General features: G+C 49.8%; 2 protein-coding genes across 2 annotated transcripts in view; both read right to left on the bottom strand.

Moving 5' to 3' along the window:
• The window catches only part of LOC144120842 (cationic amino acid transporter 4-like), a 151,123-nt gene that overhangs the window by 84,571 nt on the left and 39,997 nt on the right, over positions 1-26,555 (bottom strand). The window lies entirely within an intron of this gene.
• LOC144120843 (uncharacterized) lies at positions 2,457-5,442 on the bottom strand. Its single transcript, XM_077653601.1, has 3 exons — positions 5,267-5,442; positions 3,724-3,974; positions 2,457-2,786 (listed from the first exon to the last, which is right to left on the bottom strand). Exons 1-3 carry the CDS (start codon positions 5,372-5,374, stop codon positions 2,525-2,527), a joined length of 621 nt encoding a protein of 206 aa, XP_077509727.1. The 5' UTR covers positions 5,375-5,442; the 3' UTR covers positions 2,457-2,524.

Genomic DNA, 26,555 nt, shown 5'->3' with positions numbered 1-26,555 from the left:
TGTTGTTAAGAGGACGATGACCTGGTATTCTGGCCTGAAATATCTTCGCCCAGTATTTGTAACGTTGAAATATAGAAGCATTGTTCGTGTATACGGCTTCCATTGTACCTTAATATTTTTGGCGACGGCGCCTGCTGGCGCCTCTTGCTCATACAACGAAGAGGTCGGTTTTACCTCGGTTTTACCTTTTGCCTCTTGCTCATACAACGAAGCGGTCGGTTTTAAGTGCGTTATATATAGCGCGTCGTAAATAGCACGCAAGCAAGAAAACTGAATCTTCAGATGGTTTATCACTCAAGCCATACAGTGTTTCTAGAGCTTCCCCTGACGAAATCGAACGATACGCTCAGCAGCAGCGAAGAGAAAAAAATTGGAGGACGATTAAACTTTGCCTTTAATAGTGGAACGTGACAGGAACGCATTGCAGGGCTGCCAGGGAGTCCACAACAGCACGACGCCTTGCCCGCTGTACAAATCACTCGGAATCTCTAGGAGGCCTCTCAACATCTCAGCAGTTTTGCACCTGCACCTTTGAACGCATTTCTCATTTTTTAAAGAGCGTTCGCACACACTGTTCGCATTCGAACGTTCCTTGTCCGTCCGAGATTTCAAGATGGCGGCCGGTCATGCGCGGTAACATCGCGGAAAATGTGACCCTCTATCACTTGACCGCGCGCGCGCATTCGCTCCGTACAGTGACCACAGCGCCACCGTGGCAGGTATGATGATACTGGGAGGGCGAACGCGGCAGCCGCACTACCCGCTTTCAAGTCCGCGGCTGGCCGTGTTCATGTGTTGCTTTTTGCGCTGTGCTTTCTAATGAAATTGGCTTTTGGGGAAAGGAAATTGCGCATTATCTGTCTCACATATCGGCTGACTCCTGTACCGCACCGTAAGGGTAGGGAGAAAGGAGGGAGTGAAAGAAGAAAGGAAGAGGTTCCACAGTGGAGAGCTGCAGAATATTTTCGACACCTGGGGATATTTAACGACCCCGCCGCGACATCTCAAGTACACGGGCCTCTTGAATTTCGCCTATATCGGAATTCGACCATCGCAGCGGGAATTGAACCCGCGTCGTCCGAGTCAGCAGTCGAGCGCCATAACCACTGAGCCACCGCAGCGGCCAGTTGGTTAGAGCTCAGTGGTTGGAACGTTCGGCTACTGATCCGGAGTTCCCGGGTTCGAACCCGACCGCGGCGGCCTCGTTTCGATGGAGGCGAAACTCTAAGGCGCCCGTGTGCAGTGCGATTTCAGTGCACGTAAAAAATCCCCAGGTGGTCGAAATTATTCCAGAGCCCTCCACTACGGCACCTCTTCCTTTATTCTTTCATTCCTGCCTTTATCCCTTCCCTTACGGCGCGGTTCAGGTGTCGAACGATATATGAGGCAGATACGGTCCGACGTGAGACGGCGATCTGGACTAGGGCCCGAATGTAAATGTCTTTATCTCTCTCCCTCTTCAGGTTTTTTTGATCAGTGTATGTAATTGAACTAGAATAGCTTGTCACTATGATAGCTAAACCATTTCGTAGTTTGAAAATTGAGAGCACTGAAATCGGCTATAGAGAACCCAGTTATATTACGACGGGTATGCGCTAAAGATACTTGCCAAGAGTAAACAGGCTTATGTTCGGAGAAAATATGCGGGAGCTCGAATAAGCACAAGAAAAAAAAAGAACGAAGAAATAATGACGGGAGAACCGCTCGCTACCACCACTTGCACTGCAGCGCAAGAGTTAAAAAACATTTTTCACTGAATAAACTTTTATTGGTGAGCGCATGTGCTGTCATTCTTTCTTTCTCTAAAACTCTGTACTTTGCGATTGTGCTTCGACATTCAGCCGCGTACAGGCTGAGGTGCCCACGTGTCTGAGGGACGTCGAATCTGCTGTCCAGCTGCAGATTTTCAGAAAAAAAGCATATTTTGTTCGCATCCTTAAAATATGAAGGGAAGTTGAGGGTCTACGCATCCTGCCCGTCCTAGCCACAACCTTCACGTCGCCGTTTTGATCCCTCCGGTGTTCATCGGTGCTATGGTTACGCGGGGTAGACTGAAAATTTCTCCTCGCGTGTCGAGACGGGGCTAACGCTTGTTTCGAAGATTTATCGGCGCACGCTATCGTAACTGGCGAGTGCTGTGCCGTCTTGGGGTGCGTCTTCAATTACTGTAATAATATATCAGCTGCTTTACAAGAAATAACTGTGATGCTGAGACTTTGTCCTGGAAGATGGTGGAAAGTATGTGAGGTTTCTTTCCTTGAATATGTGTGCTATTATGATACTACAGTCTACTGGTGACCAATCGGAGGAGAAATTGCTTCTTGAAGCACGTACTTTTGAACAAGTGTCTGATGAACCAACGCCTCTGACTTGTGAGTCTGCTGCTGAGACGTCTACTTCATTGCTGTGTCTACAGCCGTCTACAAACGCATTTGTGACTGCAAAAAGCCCGAGGCCACGCTGCCTTTAATTCTCACTGCTCGAGCCAGCCGGCGGGAAGGTCCAGGGGCGAGGTCCTTGGTGCTCAGAAGGACTGCCAGTCATACAGCTGTGTGGCCGAGCGCATCTGGTAGAGGAGCAGCTTGAGCTGTTCCATGGTATCATTGTAGAACTCGGAGAGACTGGGCTTGCGCCGGACGAGCTCCATGACCCAGCTCATGTTCTCGTCCATGTTCTTGAGGATGTGGTTGGGCCAGTAGCGGAGGTCCTCCTTGGAGATGCGCTCGGCGCTGTAGTTCACCACCGTCGAGAAGTAGCAGTCCAGCTCCAACTTGAGCATCACGTACCTGCACGTGCGCAGAATTCAGGTCCAACCCGATTTGTATGGGAGTGGTGGTGCCTTCGCGGTCACTGCATTCGCGTCTGCCTTTCGTATCTGAACACAGCTGAATAGTGGGTCAGTTCGCAACTTACTAGTACCAGCAAAACCAGCTGATAAAAAATCGAAAACGCCTTTATCACCGTGCCCTTTTATCATGCTCTATAGAGGCTAGAGCATGATAAAAGCTATGACGCGATATATCCTGTGCAATGTCTTTTCATTTGTATATTTTCTACCTCTTTCTCCTGGCAGGCATACCACCAAGAAAACGAGGGGTAGGGAGGGGTAGAGGGTAAAGCACCTTAGAGAATCTTTGCATTCTGCAGTATGGGAGAACGCACAGGATCTGCATTTGTGTTTGATGGGTTGTCAGTAAGCTGCCAATTTTACTTTACACGTCAACTGGCCGCTGCGGTGGCTCAGTGGTTATGGCGCTCGACTGCTGACTCGGACGACGCGGGTTCAATTCCTGCTGCGATGGTCGAATTTCGATATAGGCGAAATTCAAGAGGCCCGTATACTTGGGATGTCAGTTCACGTTAAGGACCCCAAGTGGTCGGAATTTGCGGAGCCCTTCACAACGGCGTCCCTCATAGCCTGAGTAGCTTTGGGAAGTTACACCCTCATAATTCATGATTCAGATTTGAACTCCAAATAATGAGGGCTATTCTATGGATAAGTACAGCCATGACAAAGTGAAAGCTGCCGTACCTATAGCGACCGCAATGACTGGTGTCGTCGTATCGTCCGAATAGTTAGCAGAAATTTCTAGGGCCGCACACTAGTCTACAAGTCACTTATACGTCGCTGCAACTATCCATCCGCGAAACATTTGTTCACTCTGTACTGCCGCTTCAAAACGTAGGTCAGAAGGCGCGCTTGATGGCGCAGTAGGCGCGTACCTCTTGAAGGAGGCCTCCAACAGCTGCGCGACTTCGGGCAGGTCCCGGGGCACGCGGTCGCGCATGTGCGCGATCATGGACTGGCCCTCGGTGTAGTAGCTGTACATGAAGTCCTTGAACTCGTCGAGCGAGCCGAACGGCGAGTCCATGTTATCGTGCGGCGCGGTGAACGCGATGGATGGCTTGCTCTTGGACGTCTCGCGCTTGTTCATGTCGCTCAGGAGGCTGTCGTACATGTCCCGAGGCGTGCCCTGCGACCGGCAAAGGTGCGCTCGGGTGGCACTAAGCGGGACGCGCAAGTCTTCCGAGTTGGCGGCGCCCAGAGATGCTAGCATGAGCGCATAGAGAATGCGCTCGCAGGTGGAATGTTTTCGCTCATGTCATCTAGAGTGAACTGCATGTGGGTTTCTTTCGCGGCAGGCGGTGAAGCATTTTGTTGGGAAAGAAGTACGACGACTCGTACCCCTCATGTAAAGCCCTCACTCAAGGGCCCTTGAGGTATCTATAATAAATAAATAAATGAAAAATCGATCGAGTTATTAAAATGAGACAACACGGCGAACATGCACAGATCATGTTCATGTTCATGGTCAGGGCAGAAAGTGTGAAGCCGTCATTTCCACCGCATACTTCTTACAGGATAGAGTGAAATGACCGCGGATTGTTTTTCTTGTGGATGCATCGCCACGACATCACGCCTGACGGGATTGGCAGGGGGATTAAAACCGGCTAAACTTGGAGCAATAAGACCAGGAGTTCATCATCATCATCAGCCTGACTACGCCGTCTGCAGGGCACAGGCCTCTCCCTTGCCTCTCCAAATAGCCCTGTCCTTTGCCAGCTGCGCCCACCGTATGCCCGCAAACTTCTTAATTTAATCCGCCCACCTAACTTTCTGCCGCCCCCTGCTACGCTTGCCTTCTCTTGGAATCCACTCCGTTACCCTTAAGGACCGGCGGTTATCTTGCCTTCGCATTACATGCCCTGCCCAAGCCCATTTATTGCTCTTAATTTCGACTAGGATGTCATTAACCCGCGTTCGTTCCCTCACCTACTCTTCTCGGTTCTGGTCTCAACGTTATACCTATCATTTTCCTTTCCATGGCTTGCTGTGCTGTCCTTAACTTAAGCCGAACCCTTTTCGTTAGCCTCCACGTTTCTGACCCGTAGGTGAGTACCGGCAAGATACAGCTGTTCTATACTTTTCTCTATCATCAGTCATTTCGTGGGTAGCGAAATCACCACGCAGCAAGGCTGCACTTTAGCATTGCACGTTAGTACTCGGCAAGGGTGCATGTTAGTACGCGAGTTGTAACCAGGAGAGGGAGCGCATCTTGTTCTCTCGCTCTCTCATCCTTGGTTTGTGTTGCGAAAATATAAAAAGATTTCCTGAAGCAGGACTGCGTCGGCCTGCATCGCCTGCACATTAAGCCGCCAGCTGGCGGTTACACGAGTAAGCGCAGAAAGGACAGCCAACACTCGCGAATCCCAAGTGGCGGCAAGGGGCATCACGATGGGCATAGCGCGGCCGCGGGTGCGTCACCTGGGTCGCCTGCTGGGACTCCCGGAAGTGGGTGCGCCTTCCCCCGATCGTGGGTCCAGCGCTGCCGCTGCTCCCACTGCGGCTGGTAATGCGCGGGCTGGTCGTCATAGTAGTCGCCCCTCCGGCCTGAGGTGCACGCTGGATTTGAAGGAGACGACGGGGAGAGGGCCGCTTCCTCTTCTTCGCTCATTATTCCTCGCACAGAGACTGAAAAGGTTAAGCTCCTGCAAGTTTTCTCTATTTAACAGCGCTGCCTTTATAAGCAGGGTAGTAGCGGATTCGCCACATAAACCTGCCGCGTTAACCTGCCGGGCCACAGAGAACATTTGGACAACACAGAGGGCATCCCAGAGAACCTGCCATCTGTGGCCACTTTGTGCAAGTTGGCCTGGTACTGAATGCGTTGAGAAGCAGAGATGCACAGGGTTACGGTACATTTATCGCTGCGACTTCTTCGCACAGGGGATAGACATCAAGTCGAGAAAGTAGCTTTTTCTTTGCGGTGTGGGCGCATAGCCTGAGGAGAGGAATTCATTGATGAAACGACCCAAACGTTTAGGTTGCTTCCAAACTATATGGCAGGCACGCGGCCGAGATAACACTTCGCCGAGGATTATTGAGCAACCGTAACGTAACGTAGTTGTTGAAGGAAAGGGAGGTGTAGACGCCAGGTTCACTACATACGGCATCAACAATACAAATTGTAGAAGGAAAAGAAGAAAAGAGGCGCAGGTGGCGGCTGCAGCTCGTGCACCAGCTGTTGATTGGTGCGCCGCCATTCCATCGCTGCGACCCGGTGGACCAGCCCCCATTACCTGGACAAGCGGCATGGAGTCGTCGGAATTGGACGCGGAGATCAGCGTCCCGGTGGTGCTCGTCAGCCGCGACAGCCTGTACGTCATCGTCGCCGTACTGAGCGCGTCCGTCCTGGGATGCGTGGCTGTCCTCGCTTACTCGTTCACCAACTACAACAACCTCAGGCAGAACGCCGAAGAAGTGCGCAACTACATCGCGTCCCGGGCCAAGGCAGCGGAACTAAAGAAGAGCGGCTATGGCGGTGCAGAGCAGCGCGCTGCCGGCGGCCTCTCGGCCACCATGAATGCCCCGGTGGCAGCGGCCTCGGCAGCTGGAAGTCAGAATGTGGGAATGCCAAGGGGAGGCGGCGTGCTGTTCAACGAGGCCGCCAAGGACAAGCTCGCTGAAGTCGCGCGGCAGGAGGTGTCCAGTGCGGAGAACCTGGTGCCCGACGCGGAGCACCAGGACACAGATTTGCGTGCCGGAACCGTGGGTCTATCTGCAGCTGTCCCCGCTGCTGCCAGCGTTGAAGAGACAGTGCGCTCCGCCGCTGCCACCAACGCCAGCTCGAGTGCTACTATGAACGGAACCGCCGAGGCTGCTTGAACCAGGGCGGCACTCCTTATCTCGCGATAGAGCGAAGCGCGCGGCCTTTAGCGAACTTCTGCTATCGATAAATGATGGTTCTTTGAGAAGACGTGTGGAGAAAAGACTGTGCCAAAAGTGTGCGGCGAAGACGAGATATAAGTGACGCTTTACCGCTTTCTTCTTTTACGTTTGCAAAATAATTGGAGTATCCAGTTTCTATTGGAGTCTTGCATTGTTACAGGCAGATCTACCGCCTGGCACAACACTAGCGACTGCGTTACTTGAGTTACCACCGGTCGGCAGAATCAGTGTCTTCTACGAGGGCTTAAGGACGGCGTATCTTTTAACCTCAAAAGCTCTGACGCACAAGATGTATGCGCGATATCCTGGCACCACATTGCGCTCAAAATATATATCCTCTCGCATTCCACTAGTCAGAATACAATCGCCTAAAAACGATGCATCAAAGAGTGCGTCATTTAACTATGCGAATGAGTAACAAAGCCATATAGGATGACCGCACACATTTTTGGTACCAAGCTGCGTACGAGACCAAGGTAGCAAGGTACAATGCCTGTTGGTATTGGGGATGGCTCAAGGTTTACCCATGCGACTGGCGGCACAACTTGCACAAGTCATCGGGCATATGACAACCACCTCTCGTACTACCATGTATTCCACCAGAGCATGCTTATTGGGAGATTAGCCCAATAAGCAGGTGATAGACGTGGGTGTCCATATTCTTGGAGGCCAGACTGCTTGGGGGACTCGCGGATCTGCTACGCGCCTGAAAAGACCTTTGAAGTGCAAACGTAGACTTCGACTGGATAGGCTCGGGCCCGTTGATTGCAACCCATAATTCTGAAGTGCAAGCAAAGAAAAATATATGCTATTCCTTACAAATCTGGGAGGCACCCATATAGCTATCTGATACATTGTGTCTACTGTATTTTTCAGGGCCTCTTGCTGAAACAAATAAGAGAAAAGAAAGCTACCGTTGGCCTTAGAGCGCGTAGCACGTGACACGACGCAGACAAAACCACGAGGAAGAAATGAGTAACAACAATGGCTCTCGGACATAATTTAATCATCTTCATTTAACATCACTCAGGCCGATTTTGTCCATTTCTTGTTCCCAGGCACATATGGGCCGATAATTATGTTCCGCATGCATCGGCCTCTGTGATTTTAAATGAAGATGTAAAAATATGTCAGACAGCCATTGCTCGATTTCCATATTTAAATTGGACACTCAGGGAAATTATTACAAGTTGTCGACTACACAGTAATTAAAGGGCGTGAAATAACTTATATGTAAAATTAAAACACCTTCAAAATAAGTCACGCTGAGATTAACCAAAGTTTCTTAAGCTTGACTTACTTCCCGACACCGAGGCAGAGCTGCACATTTTCTTTTTAATCTCCGGCTTCCTCTATTAAGGTAGTCTTCGACACCTATTTCACAGGAATGAGTACTTTGACACGACCTGGACCAACTCTGTGCTGAACGCGAACTGTATATACGGGACCCATGCTTTTTAGATGGCCACAGCCTGTCTGCATACAAAGACGAAGAGGAGACGAGAACAAAGGTTTTTTCTTTTTCACAAAGATGCTGTTTGTTATTTTACTTTAAATATTCTTTCGTTTTTCATTGATATATTTTTAAAAATTCACACTTGGCGCTAATATTTTGTCGTAATATCCAATGGAAATTTCCATGTTTATGCCACTACGCCTCGGCCAATCCCCCCATGTAGGTATGTGCCATGTTTTAAGAGGCAGAAGAACAAAGGAAGAAGCAGAAGAAGCACGGACGGCAACGGTCACGGTCGCATCAGCGTCGCCGCTGTCATTAATTTGCGGCGAGCTTTCACCACTACGCGCCCCGGGGCTCGCCGACACCACCGACGGAGGCAGCGTGGGACCCCAGCCACCGCCGCAGGCCACTCATAACGAGAACCTCGCGCATCGCAAGGACCTTTACGTGATTGCTGCAGTGTTGGGCGCCTCCGTCCCGGGATGCGCGCGCGTCCTCGGTTACTCCTTCACCAACCATGGCAAGCCAAAGTGGACCGCCGAGGACGTGCGCAACGCCATCGCTCCCCGGGAACAACCGGGAGGTTGTCGATTCTCTCACATCGCAAGGACCTCTACGTGAACGTTGCAGTGCGCCGTCCCAGGATGCGCGTGCGTCCTCGGTTACTCCTTCACCAACCACGGCAAGCCAAAGTGGAACGCCGAGGACGTGCGCAACGTCATCGGGTCCCGGGAACAACCCGAGGGTTGTTGACCCGCAGGACAGCGGCCTCAACGCCCAACCCAGGACGCAGGCCTGCCGTCGGCGTCAGTGGAAGCCACCGGAGAATGCACCTTGCAGATAACGAAGAAAAGCGATGTTCCCTTGTGGCGCTCCTTATCTCGATAGAGCGAAGCGCGCGAACTTTTGCGAACTTCTGCTGTTGATAAATGACGGTTCTTTGAGAAGACGTGTGGAGAAAACACTAAGCCATAAGTGTGCGGCGAAGACGAAATATAAGCGACGGTTAACGGCTTTCTTCTTTACACATTTTCAAAATGATTGGAGTAACCAATGTCTATTGGAGTCTTGCATTGTTACAGGCAGGTCTACAGCCTGGCACAACACCAGCGACTGCGCTACTTGATTTACCACCGGTCGGCAGAATCAGTGTCTTCTATGAGGGCGAAAAGACGACGTATCACTTAACCTCAAAAGCTCTGACGCACAAGATGTATGCGCGATATCCAGACACCGAACTGTGCGCATCTTCTCGCTTTCAAGTACTCAGAATACAATCGCAAAATACGATCCATCAAGGAGTGCACAATTTAACTACGCGAATGAGTGACAAGGCCATATGGGAAGACTGCGCACATTCGTGGTACCAAGCTGTGTACGAGACCAAGGTAGCAAGGTACAATGCTTGTGGGTATTGGGGATGGCTCAAGGTTTACCCATGCGTCTGGCGGCACGACTTGCACAGATCACTGGACACACGGCAACCATCTCCCGTACTACCATGTATTCCACCAGAGCCTGCTTATTCGGGGATTAGCCCAATAAGCAGGCACTAGACGAGAGTGTCGATATTCTTGGAGGCCAGACTGCTTGGGGGATTCGTGGATCTGCTACGCACCTGAAAAGACCTTAGAAGTGCAAACGTAGACTTCGACTGGATAGGCTCGGGCCCGTTGATTGCAACCCATAATTCTGGACTGCAAGCAAAGAAAAATATATGCTATTCCTTACAAATGTGGGAGTCATCCATATAGCTATCTGACACATTGTGTCTATTCTATTTTGCAGTGCCTCTTGCTGAAAAAAAATAAAAGAAAAGAAAGCTACCGTTCGCCTTAGAGCGCGTAGCACGCGACACGACGCAGACAAAACCACGAGGAAGAAATGAATAAAAGCAATGGCTGCCTGACATAATTTAATCCTCGTTTAAAATCACACATGCCGATTTTGTCAATTTCTTGTTCCCAGGCACATATGGGTCGATGGTTATGTTCCGCATGCATGGCCCTGAGCGATTTTAAATGAAGATGTAAATTATGTCAGACAGCCATTGCTCAATTTCCACATTTAAATTGGACACTCAGGGAAGTGATTACAAGTTGTAAACTACACAGTAATTAAAGGGCGTGAAATAACTTATATGTAAAATTCTCACACCTTCAAAATAAGTCATGTTGAGATTAACCAAACTGTCTTAAGCTTGACTTACTTCTCGACACCAACGCAGAGCTGCACGTTTTCTTTTTTATCTCCGGCTTCCTCTGTTAAGGTAGTCTTCGACACCTATCGCACAGGAATGAGTACTTTGACACGACTTGGACCAACTCTGTGCTGAACGCGAACTTTATATACGGAACCCATGCTTTTTGGATGGTCAGAGCCTGTCTGCATACAAAGACGAAGAGAAGACGAGAACAATGTTTTTTTTTTCACTAAGATGCTGTTTGTTATTTTATTTTAAATATTCTCCTGTCGTTTTGAATTGATATATTTTTCAAAATTCACACTTGGCGCTAATATTTTGTCGTAATACCCTACACACTAAACAAATTCTCACCCTTAAGGGTGCAAATCGGCTGTCTCCAGACAAACACCCTTTTAGGTGCTAAAAAGGGTGCAGAGATCAGCACCCTTCAGGAAGGGTGCACAGTATGAAAGTTAAGAGGGCACGCATCAGTCCACGGCTTTTGCTTCATGGGCGGATCAATGTGTAGCACCCTTCTAACATGCATTCGTAGAGGTGTTATGGAAAAATAGTACCCTTTAATTAGGGGTAGCCATTACATCCTCTAAAGTGTCATTAAGTGCACCCCTCCTTAAGGGTGCTGATCTCTGCACCCTTTTTTAGCACCCAACAATTGGAAAGGGTGTTCGTCTGGGGACAGCTGATTTACACCCTATAGGGTGAGAAATTGTTTAGTGTGTATGTAAATTTCCTTGTTTACGCCACTATGCCTCGGCCAATCCCCCATGTAGGTATATGCCATGTTTTAAGAGGAAGAAGAAGAAGAAGGTATTTTCTCGGATCACATAGAGGAATACCCCCATCATACGGTGCTTGCTGCCGATGCCTCCGTCAACTGCCAAAAAGCTGCAGCTGGCATCTTTTCGCAGGATTTGGCATGGAGCTATTCTGTCCGCATCCCAGATTATATTCCTATATTTTTTGCGGAATTTTTGGCGCTTGGAATGGCCCTTCACAAAACTCCATGCCATGTGTCTCATGTTATTATTCTCGCTGATTGTTTGTCAGTGTTAGTCTCCCTTGACACTTCACAAGAAGATTTTTTGAGCCGTATCCTGCGATATCTTGTCCCATGCACTTTGAAGGTGGTCCGTTTTGTCTGGGTCCCTGGTCATGCAGGTATTCATTCAAATGAGGTGGCTGATTACTTAGCAAGGTCGGCTCTTGACGGGTCAGTGACACATCCCGTCCCGAATTTCAGCCTGCTGGCGATTTCCAGGTTTCAGCGGTTCCTACATATAGCAACCAGGTTACGAGATCCCTTACTAAATACCACTGACTATCAGCACTTAGCATATAATTGGAACGTCCGTTCGTGTAAATCCAGGCTGTGTGAGGTAACAATGACGCGGTTGCGATTGTTAGGTGCGGGCCCCTGGTTCGCCTGTGCCGTCTCTCGCCAAGGTCGTGTCCCCGGGTTCCGGATCGGGAGACTGCTGTTGTGGGGTTGACGAAGAGATGAGAGGGTCTTCGAGGTGAAGAAGAGACTGAAAGGGTTTATTTACATTTTTGCAAAGTTCGAAAGAGTGAATCGGGAGCTGGCTGATCATACGCCAGATCGGTGCTTAAATAGGGTCCGCTGTCCCCAGGTCCCTAGTTGGGGAATCTAGTTCATTAAAAATGCGTCGAATCACTGTGATGTAGATCACGTGTCCAGTCTTCAGGGTCCGCCTTCCAGGACGCCCCCAGCAACACACTCTTGCCACTTCTGGCAGATTATGGTCCGCGCTATCCAGGCTACAGTGATGAATAGCCCGAAGGGGGTCCCATGGCAGCGTCGAAGGTCAGTCACCTGCACTTCACAGCGGTAGCGTGGGAACTAAAGGTTGCCACCGCAGTTTGCAGAAGGTTTCACGTGGAGCGTGGGAACTAAAGGTTGCCACTGCAGTTTGCAGAAGGTTCCACGTATAAGGAAAAGCACAGTAAAGCCCGTTTCACATGCAAGCGAAAATGCCAGCGAATCCTGTCGCAGCGACGGAAAAACCTGTTTCGACCCGTCGCGGCGGCTCGGCGGGCCGGAGCGACGGGGTTCCAACAAGTTGGAAATTTTCGCAGCGACAGAGCGATAGCTCCGCCCCCTGACCAATGACTGCACGGCGGAAAAGCCACGTGACAAGAAGAGGATTCGTGCGGGAAAGACGACAATGTTTGTTTGCTACACGCGCTTCCGACACCACGACAACATGTCACGTGGACTGTTCAATGAGGTGCTGATCATCGAAGTATCCAAGCGCCCACTTCTATGGGATGTTAAAGATAACTTCCGCAATAAGTCGACCAAGGAGTCCCTTTGGGAAGAAGTGAGGGACGCAATTCGAGCAATTGACGACACCGGTAAGTGAAAGCACGCTTTGTGGCGAGCTCGAAGATTATCAGCCATATTTTTTCATTGTGCAGCCAACAAATTTTCCTCGTCACACTGGCAGGATTCTGCAGCGTGTCAAAAACTGTTTTATGTCCCCGCGCATTCCTGCGTACTGCTCGGTGTTTATTTTTCGGTGCGCCGGCTATTGTGCGTAGATGAGCTGTATGAGAATTGTCGGCATCACGCAGCCGTGAGCAAATGTTTTTGGTTCTTAAGACACGCTAGCTGCATCATTTTGTACCCTTCACTTCAATCGTGAAATGCACGACGTGCACGTTTTCATGTTCTCAGCTACGTTTGTAAATGCGGGAGGCGACCTTTCTCAGGCGTGGAGTTAATCCGGGCGCTGAGAGCCTAGTAAAATCGTCTCTTGCGTGTATGTAGAGCAAGCGCTCCGTCCCGCGGCACTGCCCGCTCATCGTAGTCTTGTACGTAGCATTAATCTGCAGCTTCTGAACCGCGCAAAATCATCTCGTGCGTGTCCGCAAAATAAATCATTCATCATGTGTGTGCCTCAGTTCAGTCATGCATGCATGCATAATCAGTAAAACTGCCTTTTAGAAGAAAAAAAAAAACTCGTGCTTCCGTACTGAATCGTGTGTTGTAAACATTTTCTGCAATATTCTTGTGTGCTAACAGATGAGAATTTGTACATGTTCATGCTAAACTTTGGGCCACATGTCTGCCATTGTTTCCTAATTTGCTCTATACTGCTCCATATTTCAGTAACAGTTGAGGAGATTATTGCTCGGTGGAAAAATCTAAAAGATACGTACAGGCGAAAAACTAAAGGCGAAAAAGATGGGAAGAAGACTGGGTCAGGAGCCACTGCAAAGACGGCCTGGCCACATTTAAAGCAGATGGAGTTCCTGAGGGACTCCATGGAAACGAGACGGTAAGCAATTATACTAATGATGAATTGAATGTGTAAGTGACAGCAATTAACAGCCTGTACATTCTACTCAGGAGCTTCTGCAACCTCGACGCAGTGAGCCACGTGCAGGTGGCCAGCGCAGCAGCCGAGACGAGCCACGCCAGCTGCAGCCCAGCATCGCCAGGCTCGAAAGAAGTAGAAGCATCGCCAAATGAATTTGAATGCATGTATAGTGTCCCAGGCCTTCCTGATGAACCAGGACCATCCTGTATGGCAGCAACTTCACCAGAGGTTCTCCCACATAGGGGAAACAAGCGACAGAAGAAAAGGCGGCAGGAAGTGGAGGCTGCTGACAGGGACATTCAGGCCGTGCGAAGTGCAATTGCAGCGCACAGGCCAATGGTTACACCGCACGTACGGACTTAAAAAAAGATGTTATTACCATCAAGATAAGAAGTAGTTGTTATTTAAAAAAGGAGAGTTCTTTATTTCTTAACAAAATTTGAGTAATCGTGGCAAAATAATGCATAAACATTGTCCATGTTGACGTTTGCAAACCACCGAAACCAACCGCGAGCTCGTATTCTTTGCCAGCAACACTGAGATTCGCAGCGGCAGTAAACGCTGTGGAGCGACGCATGTGAAACGGAACCCTGCGAAAAGCATCGCTGCGCCGTGCCGCTGGTCGCTGAGTTCGCTCAATCGCTTGCATGTGAACCGCCCTTAAGACGAAGTTGTTTTCGAAGCACGAGGATTCCGGCGACGTTGGCTTAGTCAAACCCGGCCGCATTTGCCACGGCTCATTTGCAGTCCCGCCGCTCGCCGGCTCCCCCGTCGTCCCCTCCGGGAGAAACATGTCCCGGGTGGGTCCGGCGTTGAGAACAAAAGACAGGTTCACCAAAGCCGTTCTCAGGCAGCGGACGGCCGTTTCACCCCGTAAACAGCAGGGGGGAGGGGGGAGGGGGAGGACCCTTGTAGACGCCACCACCTGCACTCGTGGCACTGCAACCACATCGACGGCCCTTTGAAGCCTCTGTAGATTGATGATTCCCAGTGGCTTGAATATTCTTGGCATGTTGGCGTCTTCAAACGTAACACGGTGCAGGATTCCAAGTTTGAATTTATATATATGCAGCTGTGGGTTGACACCGACGAACCTATGTGACGCATGTGGGAAAGTTTAATCTTTAGACCATTTTCTCCTCTACTGCCCAAAGTTCGCACTTCAGAGAAAGATTTACCTGGAGGTCCCTCTCTCCAGGTTAGGGCTCCCTTTATCTTTGCCAGTATTATTATCGTTTGGTGCGAACGCCAAGGGATTTGCATTGGGTTCTATTTGTGGGTTTCTCCACGATTACATAATTGCAACTGGTAGGTTGATGTGCTAATTCTTTTAAAGTTCTACGAGCTCTTCTTTTTTCACCAAAATGCTGTCTGTTATTTAACTGTCAATATTGTTCTGTTGTTTGTATTCATTGATTTTTCAAAATTCACGATTGGTGCTACAATTTTGTCGTCATCTTCCATGGAAACTTCTTTGTTTATTCAACTACACCTTGGCCAATTCCCCCCCCCCCCCCCCCCGTGGGTATGTGCCATATACCTGGGGTGAAGAAGAAGAAGAAGCAGAAGAAGCAAGGACGGCAACGGTCACGGTCACATAAGTGTCGCTGCTGTCATTATTTGCGGCTACATTTCGTCGCAACGCGGCCAGGCTCGCCAAGACCGCCGACGGAGGCAGCGTGGGACCCCAGCCACCGCCGCAGGCTAGTCATAACGAGGTCCTCGCGCATCGCAAGGACCTTTACGTGATTGCTGCAGTGCTGGGTGCCTCCGTCCCGGGATGCGCACGCGTCCTCGGGTACTCCTTCACCAACCACGGCAAGCCAAAGTGGAACGCCGAGGACGAGCGCAACGTCATCGTGTCCCGGGAACTACCGGGAGGTTGTCGATTATCGCACACCGCGAGGACCTATACTGGATCGTTGCAGTGCTGGACGCCTCCGTCCCGGGATACGCCTGCGTCCTCGGTTACTCCTTCACCAACCACGGCAAGGTAAAGCGGAACGCCGAGGACGTGCGCAACGTCATTGTGTCCCGGGAACAACTCGAGGGCTGTCGACCAGCAGGACAGCGGCCACAACGCCCAACCCAGGACGCAGGCCTGCCGTTGGCGTCAATGGAAGCCAGCGGAGGACGCACCTTGCAGATCACGAAGAGCAGCGATGTTTCCTTGCCGCGCCAGGTGGCTTATGTTTGGATGCGGCGCCCAACGCAACGGGGAGCAGGGCTGCACTCAACTCCTATGTGTCGCCAATGTTATTCCGAACGCCACGGAACATGACTTCGCCGACGCTTCATGAGCCAAGCCAGTGCTTTTCCGGATACAAGGAAGAACTTTTTCCGCGACTTGAAAGGAATGATATATAGACTGGACGTTGTCGCTTAGTATTCGGGGAGAGCAACAAATGTGCGGAGAAAGGTTTCCCACAGTAAAACCCTGCTGATGAAACGAGAGAAAAAAAAGAAACTGGTGAGAAACATCGCCTTCGGCATGAGAGAACACATGGTTTGACGCAGCGGGACTGTGATGATCAGTCAGCTGGCTGGCGAGATGGCATGACAATAAATGTGCTGAGTCTAGTGACATAGAAGCTGTGTTTGAATAGAGCTATGTGTCGTTCTTTATGCGAATAACTAATCGTGTCGGCAGCTTTGAATGCGGGCATTCAAACCAATTTCTCTTACACGATGACGCAACCACGTTCAGCCCTAGTCTGCACAGTCGCACACAAACGAGCGATGCCCTCGTAACATAATGTAAGACAAGGGCTTAAAGAAAGAAGAGGCGCATTTAAGATAATTGCTAACATTTTCTCATGCACCGAACAGAGACACAGACAATTATTGTTGTTTGTCTCACAAAATTAAACGCAGCGTAGACGGAGAGAAGCTGTGCTTTCGCGCTTTCGTTCTATTCTTACTTGCTGCCTCTGCCTAACTACCCCCATTGCAGGGAAAAGCCCTCTTCCATGTCTCTCCAGTTAACCCCGTTCTTTCCCAGCTGCGCCCACACAAAAAAGGAGGTTGTTTTTTCGACCAGTACTTAGTGAATTCTAGACCTACACAGATATCAGTGCAACAGCGTGTTTGCACTGATTGGCTTATTCCCCCGCCAATGCCGTAACACTACGTGTGTCACGGTGAAAGCTGGTACGTGTGACACTCCTTTATTTGGTTCCGCATCTTCCTCGTTTACGCTTAGAGTAATTGAGTGCAAAGTGTGAAGAATGGAAATGCGCTACAAGCAGTGCAGACGCAGCGTAGAAAGGAAGCGTCTGTAGACCGATACCAGTCGCCGGAATCGATACCACCGCCCAAATCAACTAAACGGAAGGAAAAAGGTTAAGTACCGTTTCAGATTCAAACTAAGTACGTAAACTTCTTATTGTTAGGACTATACTAAGCTTCACAACCATTTTATGGCGACCTCGCCACACAATCAACATTCGAAGCTCAACCTTGAATTCACAGAGAAGATACTCTCTGCAACTTCATAGCGACAAAAATTGTATACTTGAAAGCTTGAAATGTTGCGGGCATCGAGGTGTGCAACAGTTTCCATAACTGAGGATAGATGGCAGTCGACGTCAAGCCCACACTGCCACCACCTCTACAAGCTGTTGTTGTTGTGCCCTTGCAGAATGACACATATTCAAGAGGTGATGGCTTGGCTACACATGTAAGCGTCAAAAATAGACAATAGACTACGCGGTGCTAAGGAGAAAAAGAAAAAGGAAGAATGCAATAGCAGAGCCAAGAAAGTCCTGTTGATTAAGAAAAGAACAAGTTTAGAACGAATTTTAGAACGATAAGAAAAGGAAGGGGAGGGGGCGGAATCGATGCACAGCATGTGATGTATTGAAGATGATGATGATATCCAGGCCATGCTCTTCGCAAAAACAAGTTGCCACCGGTGCGCCCCTAGCGGCCCGACGACGAACAAGGATCGGTGAGTGCGGCCCCTTTAAAGCCCCACTATCTGCGAAGGCTTGGAATATTGTATGCGTTTTGATTTTGACTGCGTCTTTCGTCGGAAAAAATGGCGCTTGTTCTCGAGGCACGCACCCTTACTCGACTAGCGGCCTGTAAGCCAAAGTTTCTGAACTCGCGCTCGGTCTCTGCAATACGACACTGCGAAATGCGAAAATTTCGGCGCCGAGAAGAAAACGAAACTGTTCTTAGAGCCTTCCTTATTCAAATTGTTTTCTTCTTTCTTTTTTCTGTATTATTTTCAAATTTATATCATTTACGCCTGATGCTTCTTTTCATCTCGCTTATTGCCTATGCAATTTTCCTTGGCATTCGCCCCCAAACCCTGGCCAATCCCCTCGCGTGGGTATGTAGCATGTCTACAGAGGTCAACAACAGTCTAGGCCGTTGTTGTTGTTGTTGCCTTAGTGACATGGCACATACCTACGACGGGGGTTAGGCCAGGGTTTAGTGAGGAGAGCCAAAAGAAGAAGGTAAACTGGTGCCAAAATAATAATTGTGCTTCAGGTGATATAGCACTACGATTAAGAGGAAAAAAAAGAAAATAACGGGAGAGAAGATCATAGAATTGAATACATTAAAATTACTAAAAGATCTTTACTATGCGGAAGTTTTGGACACAGCAAAAAAATCTGCCGGTAGCTGTTATGTAATTGTGGAGGTTTCCCCCCAGTGAAGGTACTCGCCGCCTGTTATTTGGATCATCATCATCATCATCATAATCATCATCAGATGAAAAGAGGAGGCGAGGACAGATGGAGACGAAGAAAAAGCGTAGGTGACGGCTGACAGGCCGTGAGGTATCCGGCTCCTCGTGAGTCTGCATTTCGAAGTGGCGCGCCTTTCGAAGTTGTGCCACCATGGAGCGGGAACTACAGGCGCAGTTCAACCTGCCGGTGGTGCTGGTCAGCCGCGACGGCCTGTACGTGATCCTGGCGGTTCTCGGCGCGTCCATCCTGGCATGCGCCTGCGTCCTCGCCTACTCCTTCAACAACTACAACCAGCTGAAGCGGAACGCGGAGGAGGCGCGCAAGTACATCGCCTCTCGGGCTAAGGTGGCGGACCAGCAGAAGAGCGCCGCCGGCAGGAAAGGCGCGGCCTCGGCCAGCGTGAAGCAGGCCTCGGTGCCGGCACTGCAAGGCGCTGGAAATGCGAATACGCGAGCTGCGAACAGAAGCGACAACTCTACCCTCCAGGTCGCCAATCGCACCCCGTTCACTGAGGTGCCCCGCAGGGCAGAGGACGCCGCAAGATCCACAGCATCACAAAGCAGTTCGGGATGACATTCGGTAGGGAGAGCTGCAGAGGCTGCATAGACAGTGCACTCTATCGTGGCCGCCAACGGAAGCTGGAACGGCATCGTGCCATTGTGAACCCCGAGTGAACCACGGTGGACCTCTTTTCCTTGCGGACAGTGCTCCGCTTACTATCACGTACTTGCAGCATCGTGTTGACGTTTCAGAGGAGTTTGCGCCTATAACTCACGGCTGGGGTAAAAAAATAAATTTCTCACCCTTACTTGCCTACATATCCTTCTTGAAATTTTACAGCGACAGCTGCGAAGCACCCTTTCCCTAGGTTCCGCGTTATAGTGCGTAACCGGAGGGTGGTTACCGCGGAAGGAGCAGCGGGGTTGCCGTGGAAGGAAGAGGTATATGGTAAGAGCTGTAACCGTTGCCGCGGAAGGAGGAAATTAGGGATGAATCTTACGTACTGATACTACGCAAGCGCTTCCTCCACGCTGGCATGTCCGTTATTTCACTTAGGACGACACTTGCGTCGTAAACTTGTGGGGTGAAACACTGCCGCGTTCTTCCGGTGGCCAATGGAACTCCAGGATAGGGTGCACTTTCGGGGCAGTGCTCCGAGTGGTCATACAACCCAGGTAGGCGTTGAATTGGGCACTCTCAATATCGACTGACAGATAAGAACGATATTCAGATAAAGTTGGACCTCTGGCCCGCAAATGATATCCAGAGTGTTCGGCTGTGACACACGCGATCCCGCCTATTATGTCGGAATGCCTTTTCGGTTATTGCTTCGAGATCTTGATTACTGTCATGTACCGAGGGCCGGGTGAGGACGGCGAGGTAAGACGACCCGCGAAGTACGCACGAACAGTTTTATCGTTCCAACATCAGAGGCTCGTACGGTGCACTCGCCGAATAATGACGAATACCTACAAAAAAATGATGATTATAGTTGCTCAGTGTTGCGGGACTACATAATCATCATCATGAGCCTGACTACGTCCACTGCAGGATAAAGGCCTTTCCATGCCGCTCTAACACTCCTGTGCCAGCTGCATTTACCGCATGCCCGCAAACTTTTTTATCTCCTCTTCCCACCTAACTTTTTGCTGTCCCATGCTGTGCTTGCCTTCTCTTGGAATCCACTCCGTTACCCTTAAGGACCAGCGGTTATCTTGCCTTCTCATTACATGCCCTGCCCAAGCCCATTTCTTCCTCTTGATTTCGACTAGGATGTCATTAACACGCGTTTGTTCCCTCACCCACTCTGCCCGCTTCCGGTCTTCTAACGTTACACCTACCATTTTCCTTCCCATGGTTTGCTGCGATGGTCATAACTTAAGCTGAACTCTTTTCATTAGCCTCCACGTTTCCGCCCCGTAGGTGAGTACTGGTAAAATACAGCTGTTGTACAGTTTTCTCTTGAGGGATATTGTTAAACTGCCATTCTTGATCTAAGCGAACCTGCCATATGCGCTCCACCCCATTCTTATCCTTCTAGTTATTTCCCTGTCATGATCCGGATCAGCGGTCACTACCTGCCCTAAGTAGACGTATTCCGTAACCACTTCCAGAGCCTCGCTACCAATTGTGAACAGGTACTCCCTTGCGAGACTGTTGAACATTACTTTGGTTTTATACATGTTAATTTTTAGACCCACCGTTCCGCTCTGCCTGTCTAAGTGATTGATAATGCTGAGCTACATGTCAATTACCAAAAACGGCAGAGCCCGCCTTCATCCATTCCGCACCGAGACACGAGTGAAGACCGAGAAAAAGAGAGGAAGAACCACGGGAGGCGGTTGAGCTAGCGGGTGCAGCTCATGCTGCTGATGCCTTTGCTCGATGCGTAGCGATTATTGCAATCGTGGATCCTGGCTCGGCAATATGGTCCTGAGAAGCAGCATGGTGTCCGAGCAGCAAGTGAACGGTAACCTCCACGCGGTGCGCATCGATCCCGGAGGCTTGCACGGAGTCACCCCTGTGCCTGGGTTAAACCTTCTGGCGGAATGCGCCTACGTCCTCGGCTACTTCTTCATCGACCACAGCAGGCTAAAGCGGAACTCCGAGGACGTGCGCAGCTGCATCGCGTCCCGGGACAAGCTGGCCGGCCAGCAAAGGAGAGGCGGAGGGACGACCACGGGCGTCGCATGCGGCCATTCGGCCACCACGGAGGCCCCTGGTGCCGGCGCCTGCTTTTACCCGATTTATGATGAGAACGAACACAGGGGCGTAGAACAGAGCCGAGGTCTCAAGTTACGTGCTTCTCGGCGCGTTGCCATTACGTTGCATAATTCCAAAGTCGTAACAAGGGTAGGCGGCTGCACGCTTTGATTTTCTCAGTGTGCTCATTAACTGCATCAATCACAACGGTATATAGCGAGTCAGCTGTCTGCAGGACATAAGAAAATGAGTGTAACACATCCGCCTCTATTAGGGATTTCTACTGACATGCTAATTACCGTATCGGCGCCTAAAGGAGCGGCCCAATTAAGGCTGGCAGAAGCGCTGCAGAGCAATCAGCATAGCCAAGAAAGGGAACCGTGACGAAAGCTGAGAAAACGACGTCTGTGACTAGACTTTGGTGCCGTAAGTTCGTCACATCGTGCGGTGGGTACCAACCCCCACGCGGATGCTGAGGCGCTACAGGCGGACAAAGAGAGCCTAGCGCACGAAAAGCCAAAGGCGATCGCCATGACGATGATGATGATGCGTGTGTCATACCATCATTGCCTCGTGAGGTAGCACCATCATCATCATCATCGCAATCACCATTGAATTTTCATGGGCTGGGCTCTCCTCATCCACCTATAGTCATCCACCTATAGGTTAATACACACCGCACGATGTGGCTAAATTACGGCACCAACGTCTAGTCACAGACGTCGCTTCCTCAGGTTTCGTCACCGTCCCCTTTCTTCGCGCGCACCCCGCACGGCTCGTTTCTCTGCAGCGCTTCTGCAGAGCTGAGATAATGATGATGGTGATGATGCGGGCGTCGTACCATCACTGCCTCGTAAGGTAGCACCACCATCACCATGAGCCCAGTTATGTCTACTGCATGGCGACAGCCTAGCTTCCACTTATCTCCATTCAGCGTTGTCCTGAGCTAGATGCAGCCATTTATATGCGAAAACATCCTAATTTCATATGCCCACTTATGCCCCCTGCTACCTCTACCTTCTCTCGGAATCCCTCCCTTTACCCTAACGACGGACCATTGATCATGTCCCTTTAGCGCGCTCCATGCCCAAATCTATTTCTCTTCTGTGTATCAGAGTGGACAGTAGTAACTCGCGTTTGCTCCCTCGCCCACCTTGCTCTATTCCTCTCCGTTAAGGGCGCCTCAATCATTTTTCTTTCCGTAGTTCGCTGCACTGTCCGCAATTTAATTAATATCAAGCCTATTAGTGATCCTTAGTTTTCCTCCAAGTTTCTGCCTCAAGGATAGCACAGGGAATCTTAACTATTACAGTTCGTAGTAGGCTAAGGTGCGTTTTACCTTTCATATATGATTAACCTTTTTTCTCCTTATAAAAGTCGAAAACGAAGAGGACAGATTTTACTCCTAGCTAAGACGAACACATAGGGATGAACAACATCACACTTCTTACGTGTTCATCTAAGTTAATGGCAAAATATCTTCAACAGTAAATACCAACTACGCCAGCAAGCTCTGGTCCGCTGCGGTGTTTTGATATAGTAACGATAATTTAGGCAGAGATCGTTGTCATTATCAAAGTCAAACTCGACTTAATCGAGACAGGTTTCGTTGCACTGAATACATCACCTGAGATTCGCCACCTGAGTTGTTAGAGTACGTTATAGACGACGCAAAGAACCCGACGCGCAAAATGTGAACAACCTCACTGAAGACATTCTTTTGGTTGACGCGTAGACGGATAACTGGAGAATACTGGGAGAGGCCTTCGCCGTGTAGAGGACGCAACTCGGCTAACGACGGCGGCGATGATGATAACGTGTGAAGCTGTCTTAATTGTCCCTTCACATATCACAAGTATTGTGAGGCGACGGGGGACTATCACAAGGCCAAAGTGTGAGAGGAGGACCAAATCGTCTAAAGGATCAGTACAGAACATTTACCACTCGACATCGAAGAGTTCGTGAAAATAAGAAAGCGGCGACTGCAAGCCGTTAAATGTGTAACATTACCGACCAATGTTTTGTCATTTGGCAACAGAGCACTAACCAATACCCTCGTCGTACAGCGCTCGTCTGTGCTGTCTTCTTGCCTTTTTCCGTCGTCTAGTTCACGCTGTACCACACACATTAATTATTATCAACTCGCGCAGCTGTCCATCCTTAACCAATACCCTGTTGCAATCTCCCATTCAACGTCCACGAAGACCAGTCTTGGATACGAAACATCCGCGAATTCAGTCACTGTCCTCGCTGAACATGACCCATCACTCAGTATTCCCGTAAGGACTTCAACACGAGGCACGTCCATACCAATGCATGTTTTTACAAGACGCAAGACCCGCCACTTGCCCTAGATGTTCCACACCGGCTGCGCAAGTGAATGTTCGCCACCTGCTATGGACTTGTCCAGGGGCAAGGGCTTCAGGGACACGAGTTTTACACGAAGTGGGACTAACGGCGACAAGGGAGGAGGATTTATTCAAGTGGATAACCGACAACAATAAAATCAGGAGCCTTCTCCGGTTCCTGCACAAAAATACCTTGCACGATTTCCTTTAGTATACAGTGAACCCAAACCCAAACTATGCCTTTAAGACGAGTGTGCGAAATAAAAAAAAAACCTCCCTGCCCGAAGACAAGGAAGGAACCACCAGGACAGAAGAAGAGGAAGCCTGCCACTGACCTTCGCCCGTGCCAGAGCTGACCCTCAGAGGAGCGCCATTCTATCGCCCTGACAGAAACACCATGGACCCTCGGCTGGAGGCGGATATTAACCCACCAGTGGCGCTCATCAACCGCGACGGGCTGTACGTGGTCATCGCCGTGCTGGGAGTGTCCATCCTGGCCTGCTCGTGCGTACTGACCTACTCGTTCAGCAACTACGTCCACCTCAAGAGGAACGCCGAGCACGTGCGCAACTACATCGCGTCCCGGGCCAACGGGGCCGACCAGCACAAGAGCAGGGCCGTCGGCGCCCGGAAGGCGGCGCACGACACCGTCACGGCCACCAAGAAGGCTCCGGTGCCAGCACTACCGACCACAGGACACGAGCCGAGGTCGGGCACGCCAGCGCCGAACGCGAGCGACGTCTCAACAGGCCACAGCACTCACGGCACGCCCACTGCGGCGGCCAGGAAGGAGGTGGCCTAGCCTGTCGTGGTCGCCGGTATGCGCTGCTCGAACCAGTGCTTTTCCTGGCAAAGGACGAAGCGTTGCGCCCGGCTTTCTGTCTGGACAACGCACTGTCTCGGACTAATCACGCGAGCCGAGCAGCGGTTCGTTCCGTGTGCAGCTAGGACTGCAACTATACGTAGCGTCCGGCACAGAACAGAAAAAGAACTCGTGTGTAGCCCGGAGTCCTTTTTTTTTTTTTTGCTTCAAGTACTCTCGCTCCTTGCTTTTTCTCTGGCCTCGGCTTGTTGTGAAGTACACAGCAGCAGCAGGACAGTGGAGAAGTAGGCACACGGTTTCGAGAAGCGAGAATTTCGGGCTTGGAGTTGACTTACTTGTTGCACTGTTGTTGACAAGGAAATTTTTTCACTGGTATATTGCGCGGTATAGTCGGGATGTACCGATTTTACGGAGTGAACTGCATACTTAATACAAATTTGGATGGTGGCGGGTTGTGCAGTTAATTCTTTTCTACCATCCGTAGTATTTTCAAGGTGCATTTTTCCCCGAGCCTAGCGATACGAGGGTTTCTAATAAACACACACGATACGAGATATGTGCTGCTATATACAGCTGACTCATGGCTACTGCAGAGTGCTGTGCAAGCGCCGTAATCCGCAGGAACACGTCTATATATATCACCTCAAGCGTCTCCTCTGACCTCTCCAAACGCGCGGGCAAGATTAGTTGCACAGCTGCAGTAGACAAGGCTTCGCAATCGTAGCTACGCTAAGGATAGTCCGTGTTCTGTCTGGCTTTATCAATGGTACATCGCTGCCGAATTTGTCACATTGTGTCACAGTACACGCCAGATAACAAAAGTAGCCCTTACAGTACTCTTCGAGATAAAGAAGACGGAGATGGACCGATTAATTACAATGCGAGCATCGTCATTTTGGTAGAGGAAGACAGTGATATGGGGGGGGGGGGGGGGGGGGGCTGAAGAGTACCCAGACGACGAAGGATTTCATTTTTTATTTATTTGGAGTATTAAGACCTCTTCTTGTGCTAGTTGGTGCATACTTGAATTAGAGAAAAAAACTAGCGCCAAAAATATGCAAACCACAAGAGAATAACAAAGAAGAGACACAAGCGCCAACTCACTGAGTTAGCGCTTGTGTCTCGTCTTCGTTCTTCTTTTGTGGTTTGCATGGCTTTGACGCTAGTTTTTCACTAATTATTTACAGTACACCCTGCAGCGTCGAAGCATTATAGCAGGGGAGTGGGTACAACATAAAGGACGAGTACATGAAATTAGTTGCACCAAAAGGGAGGGATGACAAAGTATTAATGCATCAAGATCAGTAGAACAGAAAAAAAACACAAAAAAACAAAAAATCATGCATGCGCTTCAGGACAAAGCGTACAGTCAATGGTTTAAAAGAACAGTGTAATTATAAATAACTGATTAGACTTAAAAATATATCTCGGGGAGCACCCACAACTTCAACCGGCAACTTATTCAATTCAGAAATACTACTGGGATAAACGGCAATTGATAATTGCCTTTGAAAAAACTGTCGTTGAAAAAGAAGTAGAGTTTAAGAAGAAACCATGTCCGTGCTATATTAATGAAATTTTAAACGGTGCGATGAACCACGGTAGATATAAGCCCCTTTTGTATGCTCGCTGGAAGTCGCATCTACCGCCCAACCGAGTAGTACAGGTTGTACTGGTCGAGAACGTTTCCTTGTTCAATTATTTTAGCATAACACCGATGGCTATAGCCGACAGCCGCGCACGCGCCCACGCATACACACAAAAACGCTCGCATGCATACACAGCAACATTTGTTTTGAGACTGGAAGTCGAATCTGTATTTCTTTTTCACTTTGAGCATTCATTTTTTTCCTCACTCAGTGCCCACTTGGAGGCTTTGCTTACCCCGCAAAACTTTGCCGTCAGTATAAAGTTTGAAGCTTAAATCCGATATAAGTTCACAAACGCATCGACCTGTCAGTCCCTTAAAGAGCCAATGGCAGACCGAAAACAAGGCCTTTCAAGGCGATGCGTGCACGGGCTTTCTTCGGCACGCGCATTTCAAAAGGGGGCGAAGAAAAGAAGAAAAGAAAAAAAAAGGAAATGTAGAGCAGGGATAGCGGCCTTTCGTATATGCGCTTTATACGGTGGCGAAAGCACGCTCAGCGGTTCGGCGGCCGGCTGCAGTGACGTGGGAAACCTGGCAGCTGGCGCCGGCTGGGGCAGTTCTCTTCGGTCGGCGGTGTCTGCCAGAGAGAGACGCATG

Source organism: Amblyomma americanum, chromosome 2, assembly GCF_052857255.1.
Source record: "Amblyomma americanum isolate KBUSLIRL-KWMA chromosome 2, ASM5285725v1, whole genome shotgun sequence".
NCBI lineage: Eukaryota > Metazoa > Arthropoda > Arachnida > Ixodida > Ixodidae > Amblyomma > Amblyomma americanum.
The sequence above is the reverse complement of the archived record's forward strand: the minus strand, read 5'-3'. Positions and strand labels throughout refer to the sequence as shown.

What these genes read in the sequence shown, in the direction of transcription:
- LOC144120843 (XM_077653601.1), bottom strand. Translation starts at nt 5,374, where the DNA reads ATGACGACCAGCCCGCGCATTACCAGCCGCAGTGGGAGCAGCGGCAGC. An exon ending in AGTCCCAGCAGGCGACCCAG is followed by an intron (nt 3,975 to 5,266) that starts GTGACGCACCCG and finishes TGCCGGTCGCAG; the next exon opens with GGCACGCCTCGGGACATGTA. An exon ending in TTGGAGGCCTCCTTCAAGAG is followed by an intron (nt 2,787 to 3,723) that starts GTACGCGCCTAC and finishes GCGCACGTGCAG; the next exon opens with GTACGTGATGCTCAAGTTGG.